The 19,585-nt window shown below is 41.3% G+C and overlaps 1 protein-coding gene across 1 annotated transcript; it reads right to left on the reverse strand.

The window, feature by feature from the left end:
- Positions 1-1,399: 1,399 nt before the first annotated feature.
- gatb (glutamyl-tRNA(Gln) amidotransferase, subunit B) lies at positions 1,400-19,524 on the reverse strand. Its single transcript, XM_041933404.1, has 13 exons — positions 19,376-19,524; positions 17,457-17,610; positions 17,257-17,370; positions 11,748-11,946; positions 11,171-11,293; positions 10,923-11,036; positions 8,555-8,639; positions 7,647-7,691; positions 7,093-7,285; positions 6,714-6,847; positions 2,158-2,236; positions 1,925-2,059; positions 1,400-1,810 (listed from the first exon to the last, which is right to left on the reverse strand). Exons 1-13 carry the CDS (start codon positions 19,522-19,524, stop codon positions 1,685-1,687), a joined length of 1,650 nt encoding a protein of 549 aa, XP_041789338.1. The 3' UTR covers positions 1,400-1,684.
- Positions 19,525-19,585: the final 61 nt, after the last annotated feature.

A 19,585-nucleotide genomic window follows, 5' to 3' on the forward strand; every position in this document is an offset into this window, starting at 1 on the left:
CCTTTCCGAGCAGCCCTTCCCCCCCAGAGAGATTTTGTTCAAAACTAGGTCTTGGTCTTGGGTAAACACAAGAGCATTCTCTATTCACATGCAATGACTATGAAACACTGCAGAGATGTGATGGAGAAGCTTTTGACAAGAGCTTTCTGTGATATAAACGGGCCGTGCTACGTCTGTGCATGCAAACAAGTTATTACACGGGTCAAAAAACAGCACGAAAGTAAATCAGTGTGGGATAAACTGGAGAAAATATGTACATGATGCAAAATGTGGGACACTGCATGCTGTCAGCCGCTGTCACAAAGCCCAACCAGGAACTACAACCTAGTGAAGCAAGAACAGCTAAAACAAAAAGTGAATTATTTTGTAATAAAAAAAAAGCTTCAACAGCTCTCGGGGCTGTGCAAAAGCCACACAAACTCTTTTATGTCATGTTTTTTATTTTTATTTTTTATTTAACCTTTATTTAACCAGGTAAAAGACCCATTGAGATCATGATCTCTTTTACAAGGGGGACCTGGTCAAGAGGTCAGCAGCACACGTTACAATGAATAACAGACAGTAATTAAAATGAAAGAGCAGCAATAACTATGTTAAAAGTAAACATATAACATATGTTTAAGAAAAACTGCAATGTGAAAGGTAGAATTTTTGTTATCTTCTAATGGTCTTATTAGTTGTATTAGGTGCACAGATGTTGGGAGTTAAAAAAAGGCTCAATAGACTTAAATAACTGCACTGAATGTACAATTAGAGTCCAGAGGCGAACTGATCAGGTAACAGCCATTATTGTGCATGAATTTTCTTTTTACATATGTCCCCATCACAAAAGGTGTAGATAAGGACCTGTGAGCATTGAAGCAATTAAGATGAAGATTGTGCAAAGGATCTGCACCTCAACATTAGAATGAATCCACATTTAATGCACCATAATATAGAAAGTATTACAAGGCAAGTGATGGGCTTCAACCACAAGAGGGAGCTCATTGATCGCTCTCCTGCCAGGATGTGTCCATCATTTTTCCAGCCCACTTTATGTCTGAGGGGGCCAAGGCTTCTGTTATATCTCTTGATTAGAGAGCGTCCGTCATGTCGGCAATTTCATCTTCTGCCTGTGTGATTTTTAGGCCTCACAAGTGAGCATAATCGCCAATAAGGCAGTGGACAACGGTACATAAAGTTATACTGAAAGGGTTATACTGAATTATATGCAGGACTGGAATCACTCTTGAAATCCCAATCTGCTTTACTTCCTAACAGGAGCATTTATATTGATCTTAAACATTAAATTAGTTTTCCAGTCAAAAGCAGATTTGACTTTTTCTGCTTTGCAAATCAAATCTTATCACCTGATAGAATAAAATACCACATGACTGCTGAAAGTATTCAACTGAACAGCTTTATTGTTTTTTAAACACATAAATACAGAAAATAACGGTTGCTCTCCGATGAAAATGTTGTTCAGTATTTACAAATGTCAACTAAGGATGGAAGCTTTCAGCTTGACCATCGACAGTTATTTCAACCCACAGAAGACCTGGTACCACATACTGCCAAGTGACACGGACGTGATCGCTCTGCAAATCTGCATGTTCATACAGATCTGCAATATCATTTGTCTTTCATGAAGTCATGACACATATGCCATGACTTGACTCTTGGTCTGCAATGAAAAGTCCGACCCTCACGAAGTCTTCTCTTGTAAAATTGCCTTTACTAAAGCCGGGTCAGCTCGGCCTTTGGTCTCTCTTTGAACCAGCCCCATCAGCTTGTTCAGAACTTTCTTATTTCCACTTCTGATGGCGTGAACCTACAGAGAGAGACAGAGCAAACACTAAACGTCTCAAACATGCAAGCAAACAAAACAAAAACTACTAAAACTAATTATGTAATTGCAAGTGAGAATTAGCGCGTGAGCCCTCACCTCATTGGGGTGCGAGTCCACCACCTTCTGGCAGATGCTGTGCAGCTGTGCAGCGTCACTAACGAGGCCCAAGTCCTTCTCCTGGATGATCTGCGGGGCGCTCTTGCCTGATGACCTCCACATCTCCTGGAACACCTGAGGACAGGGAGAAACCAGGAGGACACAGGTGAGAACCAGAATGCAAACAAGCACTAACTGGGGGGATAACTGCAGGGTCTGTACAGCTGACTGACCTGCTTGGCAACTGAAGAGGAGATACGTCCTCTTTCCTGGAGCTCCAGCAGCTCAGCCAGGGCAGAAGGAGAGATTGGGCTGAAACGAAGAGGTAATTTAATTACAGTTTAATAGGTGTACTGAAGAATTAATGATATATGTAAATAAAGGGGGAGAATGAGAGAGAAAGAGTGTGAGTATCAGACTGAAGGGACAGGAGAGTCTATCAACATTTGTGACTTGACTAAATGTGTTTGTCTTTCTTCTTGTTAATTCCCCCGGCGACCAGACAACGGAATCAAAAATCCTGTTAGAATATATTAAGCAGAGACAGTTTCATTCAGTGCACCGCAGGCCAGACAGTCCATCTCTTCCAAAGACACTGGGAAAAACTGATGAAAAGCATCCATCTTTACAAAAGCAACTCGGTTTGTCCGACTGTTTAATAGAGCGGCGATTCCCGATCAGAGGTACTCAGGGGGTTGTTCTACAGTTTCCTTGGGCCACATGGAAAACTCAAAAAATTAACTTAACTACAAGCTGTAATTTGATTTAAAAGAAAAATCCATATATTTTTGTGAATATAGTTCGCTAAAAGTATTGAATAAGCAGTTGAAATGGCTAAAAGTTACAAACAATTGAAATAGTTTAACTAAATGTAGTGGGTGAATGGTTGAAGTAATATTTGTAGGTTAAAACTAGTAACTAATGTAATGGATGAGCAGTTGAAATAGTTACCCACATAAAGAAAAGTTAAAGTTAAAGAAATACAATCACATTTGAAACAGTTCATCACTTTAGATAAACTTCTGACAAAGTTAGCTATAAGTAAAGAATAAACGGTTGAGATTGCTAATACTGACTGAAAGTAGTGAACAAACAGTTGAAACAGTTAGCTAAATGAATTAATGAATAATAATATAGTATAATATTCATTACATGAATTAGATCAAATAGCTAAAAGTAATGACTAAACTTTCTAAATAGTTATACTAAGTAATAGATAAATGTTTCCAGGCTGCGTGACTACAAACTGACCAAAGCAACCTAAACTCTGACAGTGCAATTACATGATTTTTTTTGTAAATGTATTCACATTTTTATATAATTAAATGTTTTAAATATCACCCAGTGAAGGGGTACTTCAGCTCTTCTGGCTGCAGAGATATGTCGGACAAAAAAGACTGAGAACCAGTGAAACAGAGAACCCTCATTTATAGTTGTTTTCCCATTTTTAATGTGCTCTTGGCATCACGTCACCAGCCTGCCACAAATCAGCCACTGGACCCGCAGGGACTTTAGGCAGCTGTCAGCACACCCAGCCACGTTTCTGAGGGGACACCCCGGAAGAGGGACTTGTCTCAGCTGGCGGAAGCACCCGAAAGAGCTCTTAATGAAATGTCGGCGTTTCACCTCTCTGGCTGCCTGACCAATATGCTTCCCAATTTCTAATTTAATTCATCCTTCTCAAGGGCTTGAAGCCAGGAAGTTTGGGAGCATTATACGTCCTGTATAAGATAAAAAGATTTGATACTGACAGTCATCACATAGATGCACAAAGAGACTTTCAAAACCTTTTATTTTACGCCCTTTTATTGGATCCACACGCTCAGAAAGTATGTAGCTGTGCTCTGTTTATTCTCTGCCTGCAGCTTCTGACGGTCTGGTTGGCCAGTCTTTGTTTTCCTTTAACTCTCCTCCTTTTAACCAAAGCAATGGAACATTGTGCATAAATAAACACCAGCTACTTTGTGGTTTACTCACACACAAACGCGTCACAACAGTCTGGGAATGGTAGATAAAGTAAAGCTCGCAGCATCTGCGACGTCAACCCATTGCTTCAATTTCACTTGCTCTGTAATGACTCAGAGATTTTTTATTCAAAGAAATTATCATATTCCTCAGAGTTGAACAATAGTGAAAATTACCCTTTACAATTTACAACTCAGAACAATCTGAGTCGGATTCGACGAGCTGAGGTGCAGCCTCTAAAGTCCTGATCTGGTGACTGACCTTCAGAGCTTCACAAATACAACTCAGATGCATCCAACCGTCCTCATTTTTATTCCAGCTGCAGTCACTATCAAACTGCCACTTAAAGAAAATTGCTGCAAAGAAATGAGTTGAAATGAGTGTCGGATATTTAGCGTGACAGTAAGCCGTAAACAGAAACAGTGGGAGACGACTGGTGTTATTCGTTCATAGCCGGTGGCTAGATAGGCATCTTCATGAATTTTGAAGCACAAGTGTGAAAGGTACTATGGCAACTTCTCTTTGTCATCGAAATATCAAAAAGACTTCAATTACAAGTATTTTTGGAACATTTACCAAATCCAACATGTTCCAGCTGACAGGCCTTCAGCAGGGAGAGATCAAAACAACACCTTCTTCCAAAAAGTAATGATTTCACTGATGTAATTGGATTTGTTAAAACAGGCTTTTCCCTGATGGGCTGCCAGCCTGTCACATAGGTTTTCTCATCCTGACACAAAGAACCAGGGAACATGGGATGACTTATGAACTCACATGTGTTATTGTTCTGTAGTGTGCGACGATCTAATCAGTATTTGTGAAAACTAAGAATCTAATAATCCTTCATGTCAATCAGACCAAACCAGTTCAGTGTAGAGTGATCCACAGATGAGACAGAATTATTTTACCCAGCTAAGGCGATGTCATTTTTAGCCAGATGTGGTAGCCCGATTATGAAAGCATTATTCTGAGCACTACACGGCACAGAAAACAATCTGCTTTTTTTGTGGCTAAATGCTCGTTAATCCAGTGCAAACCTTCTTGGGGAATAGAGAGGAAGCAGTTCAATAGCTGTAGTAGCTTCTCTTATTGAGCCAAGAACAGCTGCAGGTTTGTGTACGTTAATGTGTGTCAAGGGTCGGAATTAGTAGCAACCCCAAAATTAGATTGATTTTTTTTACAACTGAAGCAATTGTGTCATTGTGATTCTTGTTGCCCTGCTCTGTTTGCTTTCGCTTCAGTTGAGTAGAAAGCCATTTTTTACCTTTTCTTGCATAGTAAATTGAATATCATTAGGCCTGTGGCTATTGTTTGATTCAATATGATGCAGCTATGATTGCTGTGCATAAAAAGCAGACAATACTTAAAGTCATGGAACAGAGCTCATTCACTGACACAGATATGAATCCTATTATTAGTTCAGGTAGAGCATCTGACATCAGCTGCTGCAGTCACGCTTCACAAGCATCGGCTCAATCACGGTTGTGTGGCCGTCAGCTGACTAATTATGTCCAATCATATTCACGCAGGAGTAAATCACTGCCGTCATAACCTGACACTTCTCACTATTGTGGCGCAGTCTGACCTAATTCCGCTTCTCGTTCACGTCCATGTGGAAGGGTGCGAATTTATCCGCCTCCCTCGCTTTGCACGGAGTTGAATCAGATTGAACTTTGACAGGCGAAACTGCGAGGTGAAAGAACACGAGCAACAGAGAAGAAAGGACGCCGCTTTTGGCCGCTCCACGTGACCAAATCTCATCAGGCGAAGTTCAGTCCGACTAAAACTTCACTCTGCTGATGCGCATGTGCCGATGCTGCTTACTGCCAGAACCCCCTCCACCACAACAAACTCCTCCTAATGTGCTAAATTATTGATTAAACTAAGACCTAATGTGTTTATCAAGAAGGGATTAGCTCTCGAGACAGAACCCTCCTTGCTGCTGGGGTTGTTTGAGAGCTCCCTCAAAGAGCAGAGCTTTGTACGCCAAATCTACCTGCATAACCATCAGCTATAAACGGTCCAATTACAGCAGAAAGTGAGCAGAAGCACGAGTGTGTCTCAGATTTAGGTTTAGTCTAGATTTACAGGATATGGAGCTGAACTTCTGACACCAGATATAAGAAATCACTTTCAGGTGGCAGTTCATTTTGACCTGAAATCACTTTTTCACATGAATCCTTGAAGCAGTGATTTGTGACGATTTAAAAAACAGAGAAGGGTGATATTATATACACAGTCTGCATCCAGAGAGTGAATAGATTTTCTTTAAAGGTGTCTTTTGGGGCATTTTTCTGTGATCATTACAGACAGTGGAAAGATGATTTGAGGGAGAGAGAGAGGGAGAAAAGGTCTCGGACCTGAACTGGGGGTGTTGTGGTTTGTGAACAGTGTCTTAACCCATAAGCTATGGGGGCACCAAAGGTGAATAGCTTAACCTTTTCTTCAGACCTTTTTCTATTCAGGTTGCGTCATTTATCAAAGGAGGCATTCGGTTGAAAACTGATCAGTATTTTGCAGGAAAAAAAGCAAAAGTTTGAGTGAATCCAGAAAAAGTCTCTCAGACTCTCAGTCTGAAAGCAGCTACAAGACAGCGTCTTCCCATGTGTGCCTTTATCTGTACATGTTCCACTCCTCCTCCTGCCACATTTTCAGACACAGCAGTCAAAAGGTACAAAGTGAGCCAGCCAATCACAAGAGGCTCAGAGGAGTCACGCTCTGGCGCCCTGACATCTCAGACCTGATGACTAGCAGCAGAATAGCACTGCATTCATGAGCTACGACGGCATGAAGTGACAGGAAGGGATGCATGCGTATGTCTCACCTGTCGCTCACACTCATGTCTTGCTGTTTGAGTAGACCCAATAGCTCATTTATCACCCAGCCAATCACCTTCCTCGGCTCCTTCTTGGTCGCCCTCAACACCGCCTCGAAGTACTCCACCAGCCCCTCCTCGTTCTGCAACAAAATGCCATGAAAATGCTTTTATCACTTCACGTGCTCGTTATCTAATGAGGGTCAAATCAGCCCAGCGGAGTCCTGCACTGCACGGCTGCCTCCTGGATTCGAGCAGGACTGCATCCAAGCTGACTCTGCTTGGACTTGATCAGATGGCAATTAAAAGAAAGATGCAGGAAACAGATTTAGTGAGGGAATCAAACTGAACTCTCTCACTGGCTGCTTTCATCCAAGTATACACTCACCACCAGAGTGAAGCTGTGCTCGGGCAGGATGCCGTACGTTTGCACCAGCCTGTCTCTTTTGACACCGGGTAGCTCTGGCAGCCCTCTCCTTATCTTCTGCACCACCACCACCTGGCACGCATCAATGCCAGTAGGCAGCGATGCGTTATCCTCATACACAATCAGAGGGGGCAGGTTGGGCTCTGGCATGAATCTGAAGGGAGGGGAGGGAAGGGGAAAATGCTTTATCAGCGGTACAGATAAGCTCAGAGAGGAGAAGGTTGGCTTTTGTTGAGATACTAATAGTCCTCTTGACGCAACACTTGTCACATTTCACTGACTCCCCTAATCATTTGACTTCATCAGCCTTAAACCATCTATCATTCATCTCCTCCTAAACTCGAACACACGGCTGAGGTCCAGACCCTGAGTGAAGTCTGTTTATTTCTCTCATCTAGCTGCCACTCATAGACTCTCATCCCCTGTCAGTCCCCGCTGAGGACAAGATCATATCCTGATATCATAACTGCACGGCAATAAAAACAAGCTCCTGGGACAAAAATGCACACACTCACCTGTAGTCCTGAAGACCCTCTTTGTCCCTCATAGGAACGGTCTCCCTGGAGGAAAAGATGCATGAACCATAAATGATCATGATTTTAGAAGAAATTTAACTGAGATACCTGCAACAGCTCTGCGGTACTGATTCAAGCTAAAATCATTAGTTGATTTTTCAATTTGTTCAGCAACAGAAAATGAACAATCAATCAGGAGTTTTAATAAATATTCAAGCAAAAATATCAAAAAGTAGGTGGTTCAAGCATCTCAAACAGGAATATTTGCAGCTTTTCCTTGTTTTCGGTAATAGTAAACTAAATGTCTTTGGATTTTGGGCTGTTGGTGAGACAAACATGCATAATTGCACTATGAGAAATTGTGTAATGGCCATTTTTCACTGTCTTATCTCATTAATTGAGAAAATAATCAGCAGATCAACTGATAAAGAAGAGGCTTGCTAGTTGCAAGCCATACTAGAAAAAAAAAAAAGACTGGGAACATGCGAGTGCTGATGCCTCCCAGTCAGCCCGGCTGTCTGCAAACCAGTGTTGTTAAATCTGTTGCTACCTTCACCGGAACGAGGGGAAAGAGCCAATCACAAGCCATCACACTCTATTAAACACGCTTCGCCATGTACCTTGGACATTCAAGGCCTCATGGGAAAGAGGCAGAGCACCAGAAGATGATCAAGACCTCAGCTGTGCGCGAGTGGGCTCATTCTGCGAGCTCATAAGCCTGTGAGTAGCACATAGCTCACAGATAACACGGGATGACGGCGCCATCCAAATGGCTCAATTCATCATGATTACCATGATGGTTCTTCCTCAGCGAAGCTCAGGACTAATGAACCAGGCACAGATCCCAGTCAGAGGCTGTTTTAGTGGCTGAAGCTTGGCATCGGGGCCCTGCTCTTTCATCCTCTTACCCTGATTTGGAATCATACGCCCGGGTCTCGTTCTGCACCGTCCCCCCTCTCTGCAGGACATCGATCTGTCTCTGGATCTCGTAGTCTGGTGATGTAAGGGAGAACATGCACGCAAATACAGGCGGTTTATTCCACAACACCAGTACATGCGAATATATTTCCGTGGTAAATACCAACCATCTGCTGTGATGTACTGACAATCCTCAGGTCTCTGACTGCTGCCACATTGTAACTGTGATAAATGATGTTTTTCTCTGTGACTTTTAAATACCAATTCAGCAGCAGAGTAAATGTGATACAACTTTATTGATAAATAATTCAAGTGCAGCACTGTGGTATGTCAAACCAAGCTGAACAAAAACTGCATGTAAAGAGCTGAAATTGTCTGGTCTTTGTCAGCTTTTTAAGAGAAGCTCAATCAACAGTCAGTGTAGGTAAAGCTGACATAAAATCTATTTTTTTTTAGGTGCGAGAAGCCAGTTCAGCTTCCACCACACAGCTAATTGTTTGTGACTGGCTGTCAGTCCTAAACTTCTGCTGCTTCACAACTTGATGTCAATATTAACTATGCTTCCTGTCTTAATGCCTCTTCATAAATCCAGCTATCTTGTTTTCATGTATCTTTAAAATGAATAAAAGGTTTTGTTAGACCTGACAGATATAAAACTGCAGGAGTGTGTGTATGCATGAGTTTCTCTCTGGCATCTTTGAAAATGTTTGTTTCTAAACATTTTACTACTTTACTAAAAGCAGCAACTCCATTACAAGTAAAAGTCCACACATCTCAGATGCTCTCTGCCCCTCCTCCAACTCGAGGCCTCTTAGACCCTCAGAACGAGTGTTTTTGACTGTTTCACGACGGAGGCTTGTGAGTAAAAGAGATTCTACCTGCAGAAGCAGCAAAGCTTTGGATTGGCCTCTCACTTTCTCTCCCCCTCCACTGACACTTTCAAGACAAAACTCAAGATGTGCATGTTTCCAATGAGGTTTGTTTGCTCTTAGTGGATTTAGTATTTCATTGTTTTAGTATTAGTATTTAATTTAGTATTATGATATTTCAACCTTTATCATTAAAAATTTTGTTTTTGTGCACATATTTTTATATTGCCTTGTATTTTACCATTACCATTTATTGTTGTTATTGTGCCGTGTGGCCAACTTTGGCTGTTTTTAGGCGTGCTGAACAAATAAACATGACTTTAGTATATGTAAATAAAAGTATAACTTATTTGTAAAATTTGCTGAAAGCATCAAAAGTTAAAGTACTCATATTGCAGAAATATGGCCCCTGTGGGTGTTATATCTAGTCTTGACCCTAACATATCTAGGCTATAGCTATGTAGTTGAATCTATTACAAGTCATCATATTTCTTTAGCCCATCAAATGTTTTAAATGCAGGAGTTCAGTAATCTGCAAAATAACAAGTAACTAAAGCTATGGAGTACAAAGTACACTCCCTCTGAACTGAAGTGGAGCAGAAGCATAAAGTAACATGAAATACAAAAACTCTAGGTACAAGTAAGCTGCTGTTTTATGGGAGAATATCTGCCAAACTATTTCGTGGCCAGGAGCAGTTGCTGGGCAACCAGTGGAGACTCGGTTGTCCCCTTGGTATATAATTCCCTGTAAAACAACAAACTAATACAACATGTTATTCAGTGAGCTTTAGTGGTTCTGGTAGGCAGATTTTGTTAACTCTGAAAAGAGCCAAGCTAGCGGTTTCCCCCTGTTTCCAGTCTTTGTGCTAAGCTAAGCTGACCATCTGCTGGCTGTAGTAAGTACTGGCTGTAGTAAGTACAGTTGAGTAAATGTAACTAGTGACATTTAATGTTTCTTCAATAGAGAAGTAACACACTAAGGGTTGTTTTAATCACTGGATGTGAATTTGAGAGTAGAAAGGAGGTGTAGCATACTCTGGCTCCATATGCATTTCTTTTATTCAGACAATGTTTCGGCCCTCGAGCCTTCTTCAAGATCCACAATCACATTACATAATACAATCATGATCGTGAACCTTGAAGATGGCCCGAGGGGCCGAAACGTCATTTGAATAAAAGAAACGCATATGGAGCCAGAGTGAGCGGCACTGCTTCTCTACTCACATTTAGTGTTTCTTACCTTTTACTACCAGTTAGACCTGTAGCCCACACATAATTACACACACACACACCCAAAGCAATTCTTTCAGGGTGACACATTGTGCAAATGTCAACTCACAAAATGGTCTTGGTTTGCGTGAGCAATCATGCAGCCGGTGGAGACGCATTCAGACGGAACAGCTTTTAAAGAACCTCCCTAAATACCCCTCACACTCGAAAGCATTCCTGCTATCCCTGCTTTAAGCCTTGATCTTTTCACGACGCTTACCTATAGCCTTGGCCAGGTATCGGATGCTATTGATGTTCTTCACCTCCGCCCTGACGCCCAGGGGCTCGCCTGGTTTGTGGACGGACACATTGGCATCTATTCTCAGCTGGCCCTCTGTGGAGAAAGACGAACAAGGTGTACACTTAGAGGGAAATAAGTTTGGGTTTAGAGGTATGGCAGCTCAGAAAAACCAAAAAAAAAAAAAAAAAAAAAGAGGAAGGCAGAGAGACAGTGAATGATTTCCATACCAGACATGTTGCCTTGACAGGTGCCCAGGGCTTGCAGGATAAGCTGAAGCTCTCTGACAGCTGCAGCAGCCTCCTCTCCACAGCTCATATTTGGCTCCATCACCAGCTCCATTAGACCTACACCTGACACACGTGAAGACAACTGTGTTTTACATCTCTAAGGTATCTATCCCATGGAGCTCTGCAGCAAACCTCAACAGTTCTCGCTTTGTTGAGCAATGTAAATGCATAGGATAATGTCTGTCTGAACGTTTTTCTTCCAGAATTAAAGAAGGAACTTATGAAATGTTGTTCTTACTGTCAACAAATTTTCATGAGTACATCATTGTCCTGAGCCCATTCATTCCTACTGAAGATGGTAGTATTTTCCTAAAATAGCTGTTCGTATTAAACTCAAACAGTAGTAAATAGTGCATTTGCTGGGGACTATTTTCAGCAGCAGAGACTCATTCAATATAAACTACCGTGTTCACAGTAATGAAGGAACATGTCACACAATGAGGGCCTATGGCATCAGGGCATCAGGCTTTTCATGGCTTTTCATGGGAGTTGTTGACATGAGGGGCACAGACATTACCTGCTCTGTTGAGGTCTATGAGAGTCTGGCTGCGGAGGTCATCGTGGAGACTCTTGCCGCTGTCCTGCTCCAGCTGAATCTGTTTGATGTTGACGGTTTTTCTCATCACCTGGCTCTTCTTTTTTCCTCCGAGGAAACTGTAATCCAGCGTGCCGTCTACTGCGATGGGCCGCCTTTGCTGTGTGATCTGGTATCCAGCCTGAAATTTGAAAATGCATCAGCATGACAGCAGAAGTAGCAGAGATAAAGGACGCCAAACCAAAAGGTTTGCCAACTGTTTTACTGCAGTGTATGCTGGGTCAAAGAGGAGGGCAGCACTATTTGTACATACTTAATACCACATGAAAGTAGGAAGCAAACAGTCCCATCACTTTCACATCCTAGACGCCAACATTAAAGTTGACATCATGCTGCACTAGTATGCATAATCACAAAAAAACAACTAATACACAGTGCAATGCCATCCTTTAACCTCTTTCATAAAATACAAGTCTTTTAGTTACCGATATCTGTCTAACAGTGATGAGTATGCCACAGTCAGAGTCACTGGTCTATGTACAGGTGAGGCAGGCAGCATCAATTAACACAGTGCTGGCTGATTGGCTGGGCTGTCATTAAAAAAAATTATCTCCACCTCTCTACTCACAAAAGTATAAAAATAAATATTTCACCTGCTCCTATAGCCCTAAAAGAATCTGCTGCCACAAGTATTAATTCCCCACGTTACTATGGCAACCACATCACAGGACCTACACATTAATCATACTTATGCTAAAGAGAGCGAGGCCGTGGGAGAAGAGATCGGGGGGCTGTTAGTCACTGGCTCTCTGTACAATGTGCCTGATCGACACAATCAATCACCTCCACACCTCCTCCTCTTGAAATAAATGAGAGAAAAAAAACCCAGACCACTGGGGATTTTCTTTTTCAATTTCTGTTCTTCTCAGTGGATTCAATCTTTAAATCTGCTGGCTTTTGTGAATACTGTTGCAGCTTATCAGAAATCCCCTGTTTCTTACTTAATCTTTTCGTGAGTTTTGTCTCAGCCTGAAAACGTTTTCTCTGCTGGCTGAAGCAAACGCGCATGTACTGAAGCACGTACTGTACATTAGGGAGCATCGTATATGTGAAGGCGATTTGCATTCCTTGCATAATAAATCAACTACTGCGGATATATAATGAAGAATGAGGCATGTCTGTAACTAATAACATCCTGGTTGCCACATTAAGTTTCCCCCAATTACACTCTGACAGCAGACTGAGCCCTAATGAGCAGTGATGCTTCCTGTGACTCCTCACCCTTTTCATATCCAAAGTTACAGATGCAGGCCTCCTCACACACTGTACACACAGAACTGGACACACACACACACACTCTTCACTAATTTTCACGCCGTGAGCCGTTGAGTCATTTTCTGACTGATTAAAAGTCACTAAACAAACCAGTCGGTCATCTAATTACTCGTGCCTGCACACTGATGTTCTTCTGGCTACCCACAGAGGTCACAAAAACACTCACAGCTCTCATTAAACACATGTCAATGCTTCAATAGCTGGGCCATGTCTGTTTATTTGGAGACTTAATATCTCAAGGAAATTGCAATTATTTGCTTTTGCTGGTAGGTTATAGCGTGGAGCCGCTGACACATGTTATTAAAGCGCTGTTAAAATCTTTATGAATGTGTCTTGTCTTCCATTTCAAGTGAAAGAAGGAATGCTGGTTGGGCAGTAGCATTAATCATTAAATGAGCAACCGTGGTGTTTTACAAAATGCAATCAGGGATTTCTAGTGGAACATATCAATAATGTACAACACAATTTACAAATGTATTTTTCAAGGGCAGGATAATTTCTCCCATGGTTCTGGTTTGGTTTTATGAGCATACATTAAGCTCAAAGTTTAGGTTGAATGTGAAAAATGTCCCATCGTCTGCATAATTAAAACCACTCCGACTTTGGATTATCAAGCTGTTTCACACAACACTGGGACAGATCGCTCTTTCTGAGCAGCTGATGACACTAATGATACAACAGTGTTTTATAATAATATAATAATCATCATTATTATTATTATCGTTCCCTTTTATTGTAGTACCTCCCTATCTTATATGTCCTTTTATGTTTTTGTCATGTATGATCTTTGCCTATGTCTTCTTTCATTTTGAAGCACATTGAGTCTGTCATATGTAATGTGCTATATAAATAAACTTGACTAATACAACCTAAATAACTGCAAACAAAGCAGCAGCAGGTATTGTGCACAGGGCTAACCCTCAAGTTAAAAACACAAATAAATGTTCAGGCTCAACCTGCTGGCAGGGGCTGTTTGGGAAATCTCACAAAAAAATAAAAACTGTTAGCAGGTATTATCGTCCCTGCTGTGTGTCAACTGTTGAGACTTATTCCAAAGGAGGTGATGCAATCTGTGGTAAACACACAATGGAGCAAGAGGAACCCAACAGTAATCCCAGCGCTTCTGGAGGGGATTTTGCTGGAATTTCAAGATGCATGGACTTTCTGGGGAGATAATGTATCCCAACCATGGTGATTAAAACATGTACTGCTGCAACTTTGTGATAACCAGAAAGTCTGTGAAATACTAAAAGTGGGCGGAAACTCTATCTTTGAAGATCTACAGAAAACTGCTCCATCAAGGCTTATCAGTCACATTTTGACAATAGAGTCAAGTCAGCTAAGAAATTAGAGCAGAAACAAATCTGAAATAGCAAAGAAAGAGATAATTTGTTTCAGTGCAAAATGCGTAATGTCTAATCAAACCAGTGCGATAAAAATTGCAGATAGCGTTCTCTTTCAGTGTGTTGCTTGCTACTTCATGGGGGTTCTGTCATTTTAAGTCACTTCTTTGGGCAGTTTCTATGAAATACCACTAAAGGAAAAGAAAATATGTCTCTTTACGTTCTTCACTCCGTAATTATCCTCCTCATTACTTTGCCCAAAGCTGTATAAGCTTAATATCGTATCACAGAAAGACTGAAAATTCAGAATGCAAAATTCTCTACCACCTTTCTTCTGAGAATTTCTAGATTTATGAGAAGAGGTCTCTGCAGGGCAAGTCACTGCAGAGTTCCCATGACATTTTGTCGTTTCCATCTGAGCCTTAAAATGTCACTCATAATGGCAGTAAAATTACCCTGGAGCTCTGAGGGGTAGTGAAACCTTGCCATGCGAGCACTCCATTACAGAGAGCAAAGTGAATATCGCTCGGCCAAGACTGTTAAATGGAAATATCAGTGTTAAAAAGTTGTTGTTTTTTTTTTTTTACCTTTACCACCATCCTACCAGACTGCTGCTACGTAAATTCCTCAAATACCAAATAGGAAACATCCCTGTCCAACTTATCTGATCATTTAATGGCAGAAAACTGCAATAAGACGGATTTAAAGCTGCAATGAATAATTTTTGGCCACTTGGGGGCATCAGAAAAAGACAGTTGCTTATTTATGCATCCCACAGTTACAGAGCAACATCATCATTCATTTGGAGTCGTGCTTCTGGCCACCTGGTGAAAGTAAGTCCAACATCCACTTTCATTTAGCTCTCTTTTTAGTCTCTAACAACCCCTGAGGGAAATATCTGTCTCCTTAGCTGCTAAATACTCCACTATGTCCACCAGCTAGTCGCTAACTGTCTCAGTCTGCTGTTTGTAGCTGAGCAGGTAGTGTACAGTGGAGCTTTTCTGCTAAAAACAGCTGCCTACTGCATCCAAAAATGATGCAATGAGAGCAGGGATAATGAACCAAAACAGTAAAGTTGTGGGCCAGACAGCTCAACAATGAGCTGAAACTCACTATAAAGCTCTGCAAAGCCGAGGAAAGCTGCAGACCTGGGTGATAACTCTCTGTAGGTTTGTCACACTTACTACATTTACATGCAACCTAATTATCACACTATTATTCTAACTTTCTGGAATAATAATTCTATTATTCTAAAGGAGAAACACATCCACTTTTGAACACCACGAAAGACGTGGACATCAACAGGCATTTGGATATGCACAAATATTAGAACACCGACCTTCTCGAGAAGTTGATGGAATGAATGAAAGAGGGAGGCTGTGCTTCTTAATCAGCTGCATGTTGACGGGAGTAGCAGTGGGATATTCATTTTCATTAGCCGTGTAAACAGCTTAGCAGGAATATTGCCTTCAGAAGAAGGGCAAAAAACAGGAATATTTTGTGCATATAAATTGTCACTCTCACATTGTTCTGATATTGTTATGGGTGCTTTAAAGCTGCACTAATCAATAATCTTATGTTATTAATTGGAGAAAAAAAATGTAATGTGAAAGGTGTCGCTCATAGTAATAAAAGCATGATGAATTATTGCTGACTCTGCAGTTTCCTTCAGCTCAATGGAGCACTTCATACCTCTCATCACCATCATTTACAGTCCCTGCAGGCAGCTATATTCAGTGAAAGAGCTCTAAAAACCCACTACATGCCAATTACCCAGCACCAAACAGTAGATAGACACAGTTAGTGACTAGCTGGTGAACATAGTAGAGCATGTAGCAGCTAAAGAGCCACATTTTTCCCTCAGGAGCTGGTGGACACAGTGTCCGACTTACAGTCGTCACACAGACAGAGACAAGACCCCAAATGAATGCTGCTGCTTCATGTCTGCTGGATTTGTAAATATTTGTAGAACTTTACATGCTAACATGATAAATTAATAATTTATCAGTGTTGTGTTTACAGTTTGTTCTGCTTCCCTGCAAGTGGCCAAAATAAATAAATTAGTTAATTAATACTGCTTTGAAGGATTATACTCAATAGTAACGACTATATAAGGAGTTTCAATTAAGAATGAGATTAGAACACAATTAGAAAATACAAGCAACTATTCTAAGAAAATGGCTGGTAAGTGAAGTCCATTATGGGTAACTACTGAAGATCAGAGTCATCTTAATCTCAGAAGTTGTCCATTTTAATTAGTGATTTAAATTTCATATCTTGTTATTAGTTCAGGCAGGTCATAATCAAATGTACAGCACCTGCACTACCTGGGATTTTTAGGACTCCAATAATGATTCAAATTATGTGAATAAAAAGAAAGATATCCCCAAATTTTCAGCAGGCACACAGAAGGAAATGACCTGTGGATAATGTAAAAAATAGAAGTGCACTGAAGGAAATGAGCTGGTAAGAGAAAAAACACTGGTCATTTCCTTTAACAGCTTTTGGTGTCATTTGTCTGTACGTGGGGCAAATAGCATTTTCGCTGCTTCAGCAAGACTTGCTCACTATTTCAATTAGAGCTCATGGCCGGGAGAGTTCACTGTGAGCGCTGTGATGTGGAAGCTGGAGGCAGATGAGGACAGTTTGTATCAAAACAAAAGCAATGATGCAGCATGATGTTCAGGACAATAGTGTGTCTGCAATGCTGTTTGTTAGATGAAGTGCCCCCACTAATGCCTGTGCTGTCACTCTCCCACCTGTTAAACTGTAGATGTTGTACAGAGGGTGAAGCCAGGGAGTGGAAAACTCACAGGGAGGTCAGCGTAGAAGTAGTGTTTCCTGTCAAAAAGTGACTTCCTGTTTATGGTGCAGTTGAGAGCCAATCCAGTCATAACTGCTGCTTCGACACATCGTTTGTTCAGGACCTGGGGAGACACAACGATATTACCTGATAAGAAAGTGAAGAAAACAGCAGGTTATCTTTGTTTGAACTGCGTTAAACAACACTTACAGGTAACGTGCCAGGTAAGGACGCATCAAAGAATGACACCAGGGAGTTTGGAGGTGCAGAGAAGCGAACCGATGAGCCGGAGAATAGCTTGGTGTTGGAGTTAATCTGGGCATGGATTTCCAAGCCCACCACTCCAACCAGCTGCGGAGGAGCACTGAGGCAGAGAAGAGCAAGACATGGTACAAACAAAATCAAATAAAAGACACTTCTACTACACAGGTGGACTGGGGATAACAGAGTCAACCAGTCTTCATTCCCTACAGCACACTAATTCTAAGCATGTTATGGTTATGTAGTGTGTTCACACAGGAATATAAGTATGACAAGAAAAAGTCAGCAATCATACTAAGAAACACTTGATTTTTGAGGGTGTACTTGATGTACATTTTAATCCAACTATTCATTGCACAAAGGGAAATAGAAGCACTACTCACAGCTGCAAAAAACAAACTGCAAATGGTGGAGAGGCATCTCCAGAAGAGCTGTATTAAATCTCTGAAAATACATTTTGCTTTCTCTTTGTGACGCTTATGTGACTGTGAGACTCTAAAATCACAGTTTACTTGACATCCAATGGCCACTTATATCATTTTACATTAGTATAAAACAGTCAAGTATGGTGGTTTATTGTATATTAACTACAAAAAAACTTGAAAAAGCACATAATGTATACCACTACTATGTAGTGTGGAACTGTGCTGTAGCAACAGTTTGGTAATGTGTCAAAGTCTGTTTCCCTTTAATAATGTTTCTCATTGTACTGATTAGTTTGGGCTAATGCGATTAGACCTAAAGTTTCATTTGAAATTAAGCATTGCAGAAGACAACAGAGTTTGGTTAAAGTTTGGGATGGCTTCAAGTGAAAGGGGAACTCCACCGATTCTGCACATTAAGATCAGTGTACTTTTCATGAAAAGCAATTTGTGAAAACAGCTGTATATCTTCTGTGGCTGTGGAGGGAGCTGTCTAAAAAAAAATAATCCCAGCAAGGCCATCAGACTCATCTCAAACATGGCCCGATTAACCTACAAGGGGCCCCTGGGACAAATGATCCATTCACCCCCCTCTCTGTGCATGTGTACAATATTCCTGCACTGGAATAACGTGGCCATGACCCTTTTCAGACAGCACCTACATTTGAGGCCCTCCTCATGTTATCCTATACTGTGCTTTACACAAACTTATGTTCAATCATACTACAAAAACCCAACTGCTTCATTGTGAAACCTCGGATTTTGGGGATTCTGGGAGGACGCTTTGCTCAATTGGTAATCCAGCCCAGAGGCTGGGATTGGGCACAACAAATTTATAACAGAAATCTTTAAAAAGGGGAGGCGTGGAGTTTGACAGACATGAGCAGGAAGGCAGGCAGGGTCTAACAAACAACAAGTTGCATTGTGGGGAATGTAGTATTCAGTGTTTTTGGAACTTGCTCTGTATTGGTTACTGCAATTCAGTATATCGCGGCGTCTCCAGCTCTAATTTGTTTTTTATTTTCTGAAAGTACAGAACTAAGTCAACGGAGTACGCCTTTAAATTCAGTTTGAAGGGGATTACAGACTTCAACCGACGTTCTAAATCACTGCGCAGCAGCCGTATGTCACCATAGAAACAGCACTTTTACCTCCATCTACGTTACAAGTTAGCTAACTTATCGGTTTAATCAAAGTATGCTTTAGCTAACCTGATAAAGATAGTGCTAACTTCAGTACGTTAGCGAGTGGCCACAGTTTAACAGTTTAAGTCCGAGGAATCCTGATACATAAATTGCAAAAATATTCGGCGGAAGAAACGTCTTCGCCTCCTCGTCCGTTGTTTTGGACGCCGTGTCGGCTACTAAAATACTGTTTACAGACCGGTAGTGGGGTAGGTCAGGGGCAGCAGAACACAAAGTTTTCAAGTTTAGCAGCCTCACTTACCTTTTTGCTCTCAGCTGCGCTTGACTGTCGCATCGTAAGCTCGATGTGCTTATTCGTCTGATTACACATATAGCTTTTGGATATAATGCTGATATTCGTTTATTCATGTTATGTAGCAGCTCACTTGCTGCAACTGAGGAGGCAGCCATGTTGTACAATTCGAATAAACACGGGAACTGTAGTTTTTTAAAGTGACATTTAGTGTGTGCG

Source organism: Chelmon rostratus, chromosome 3, assembly GCF_017976325.1.
Source record: "Chelmon rostratus isolate fCheRos1 chromosome 3, fCheRos1.pri, whole genome shotgun sequence".
In the NCBI taxonomy this organism is placed as follows: domain Eukaryota; kingdom Metazoa; phylum Chordata; class Actinopteri; order Chaetodontiformes; family Chaetodontidae; genus Chelmon; species Chelmon rostratus.

Bases quoted from the DNA above. Each gene is read 5' to 3' on its own strand.
- gatb (XM_041933404.1), bottom strand. From the start codon at position 19,524: ATGGCTGCCTCCTCAGTTGCAGCAAGTGAGCTGCTACATAACATGAAT. The intron at 17,611-19,375 runs GTAAGTGAGGCT...TCTCTGCCTCAG, and splicing joins GCGCAGCTGAGAGCAAAAAG to TGCTCCTCCGCAGCTGGTTG. The intron at 7,286-7,646 runs GTGAGTGTGTGC...CCCTCCCTTCAG, and splicing joins GAGGGTCTTCAGGACTACAG to ATTCATGCCAGAGCCCAACC.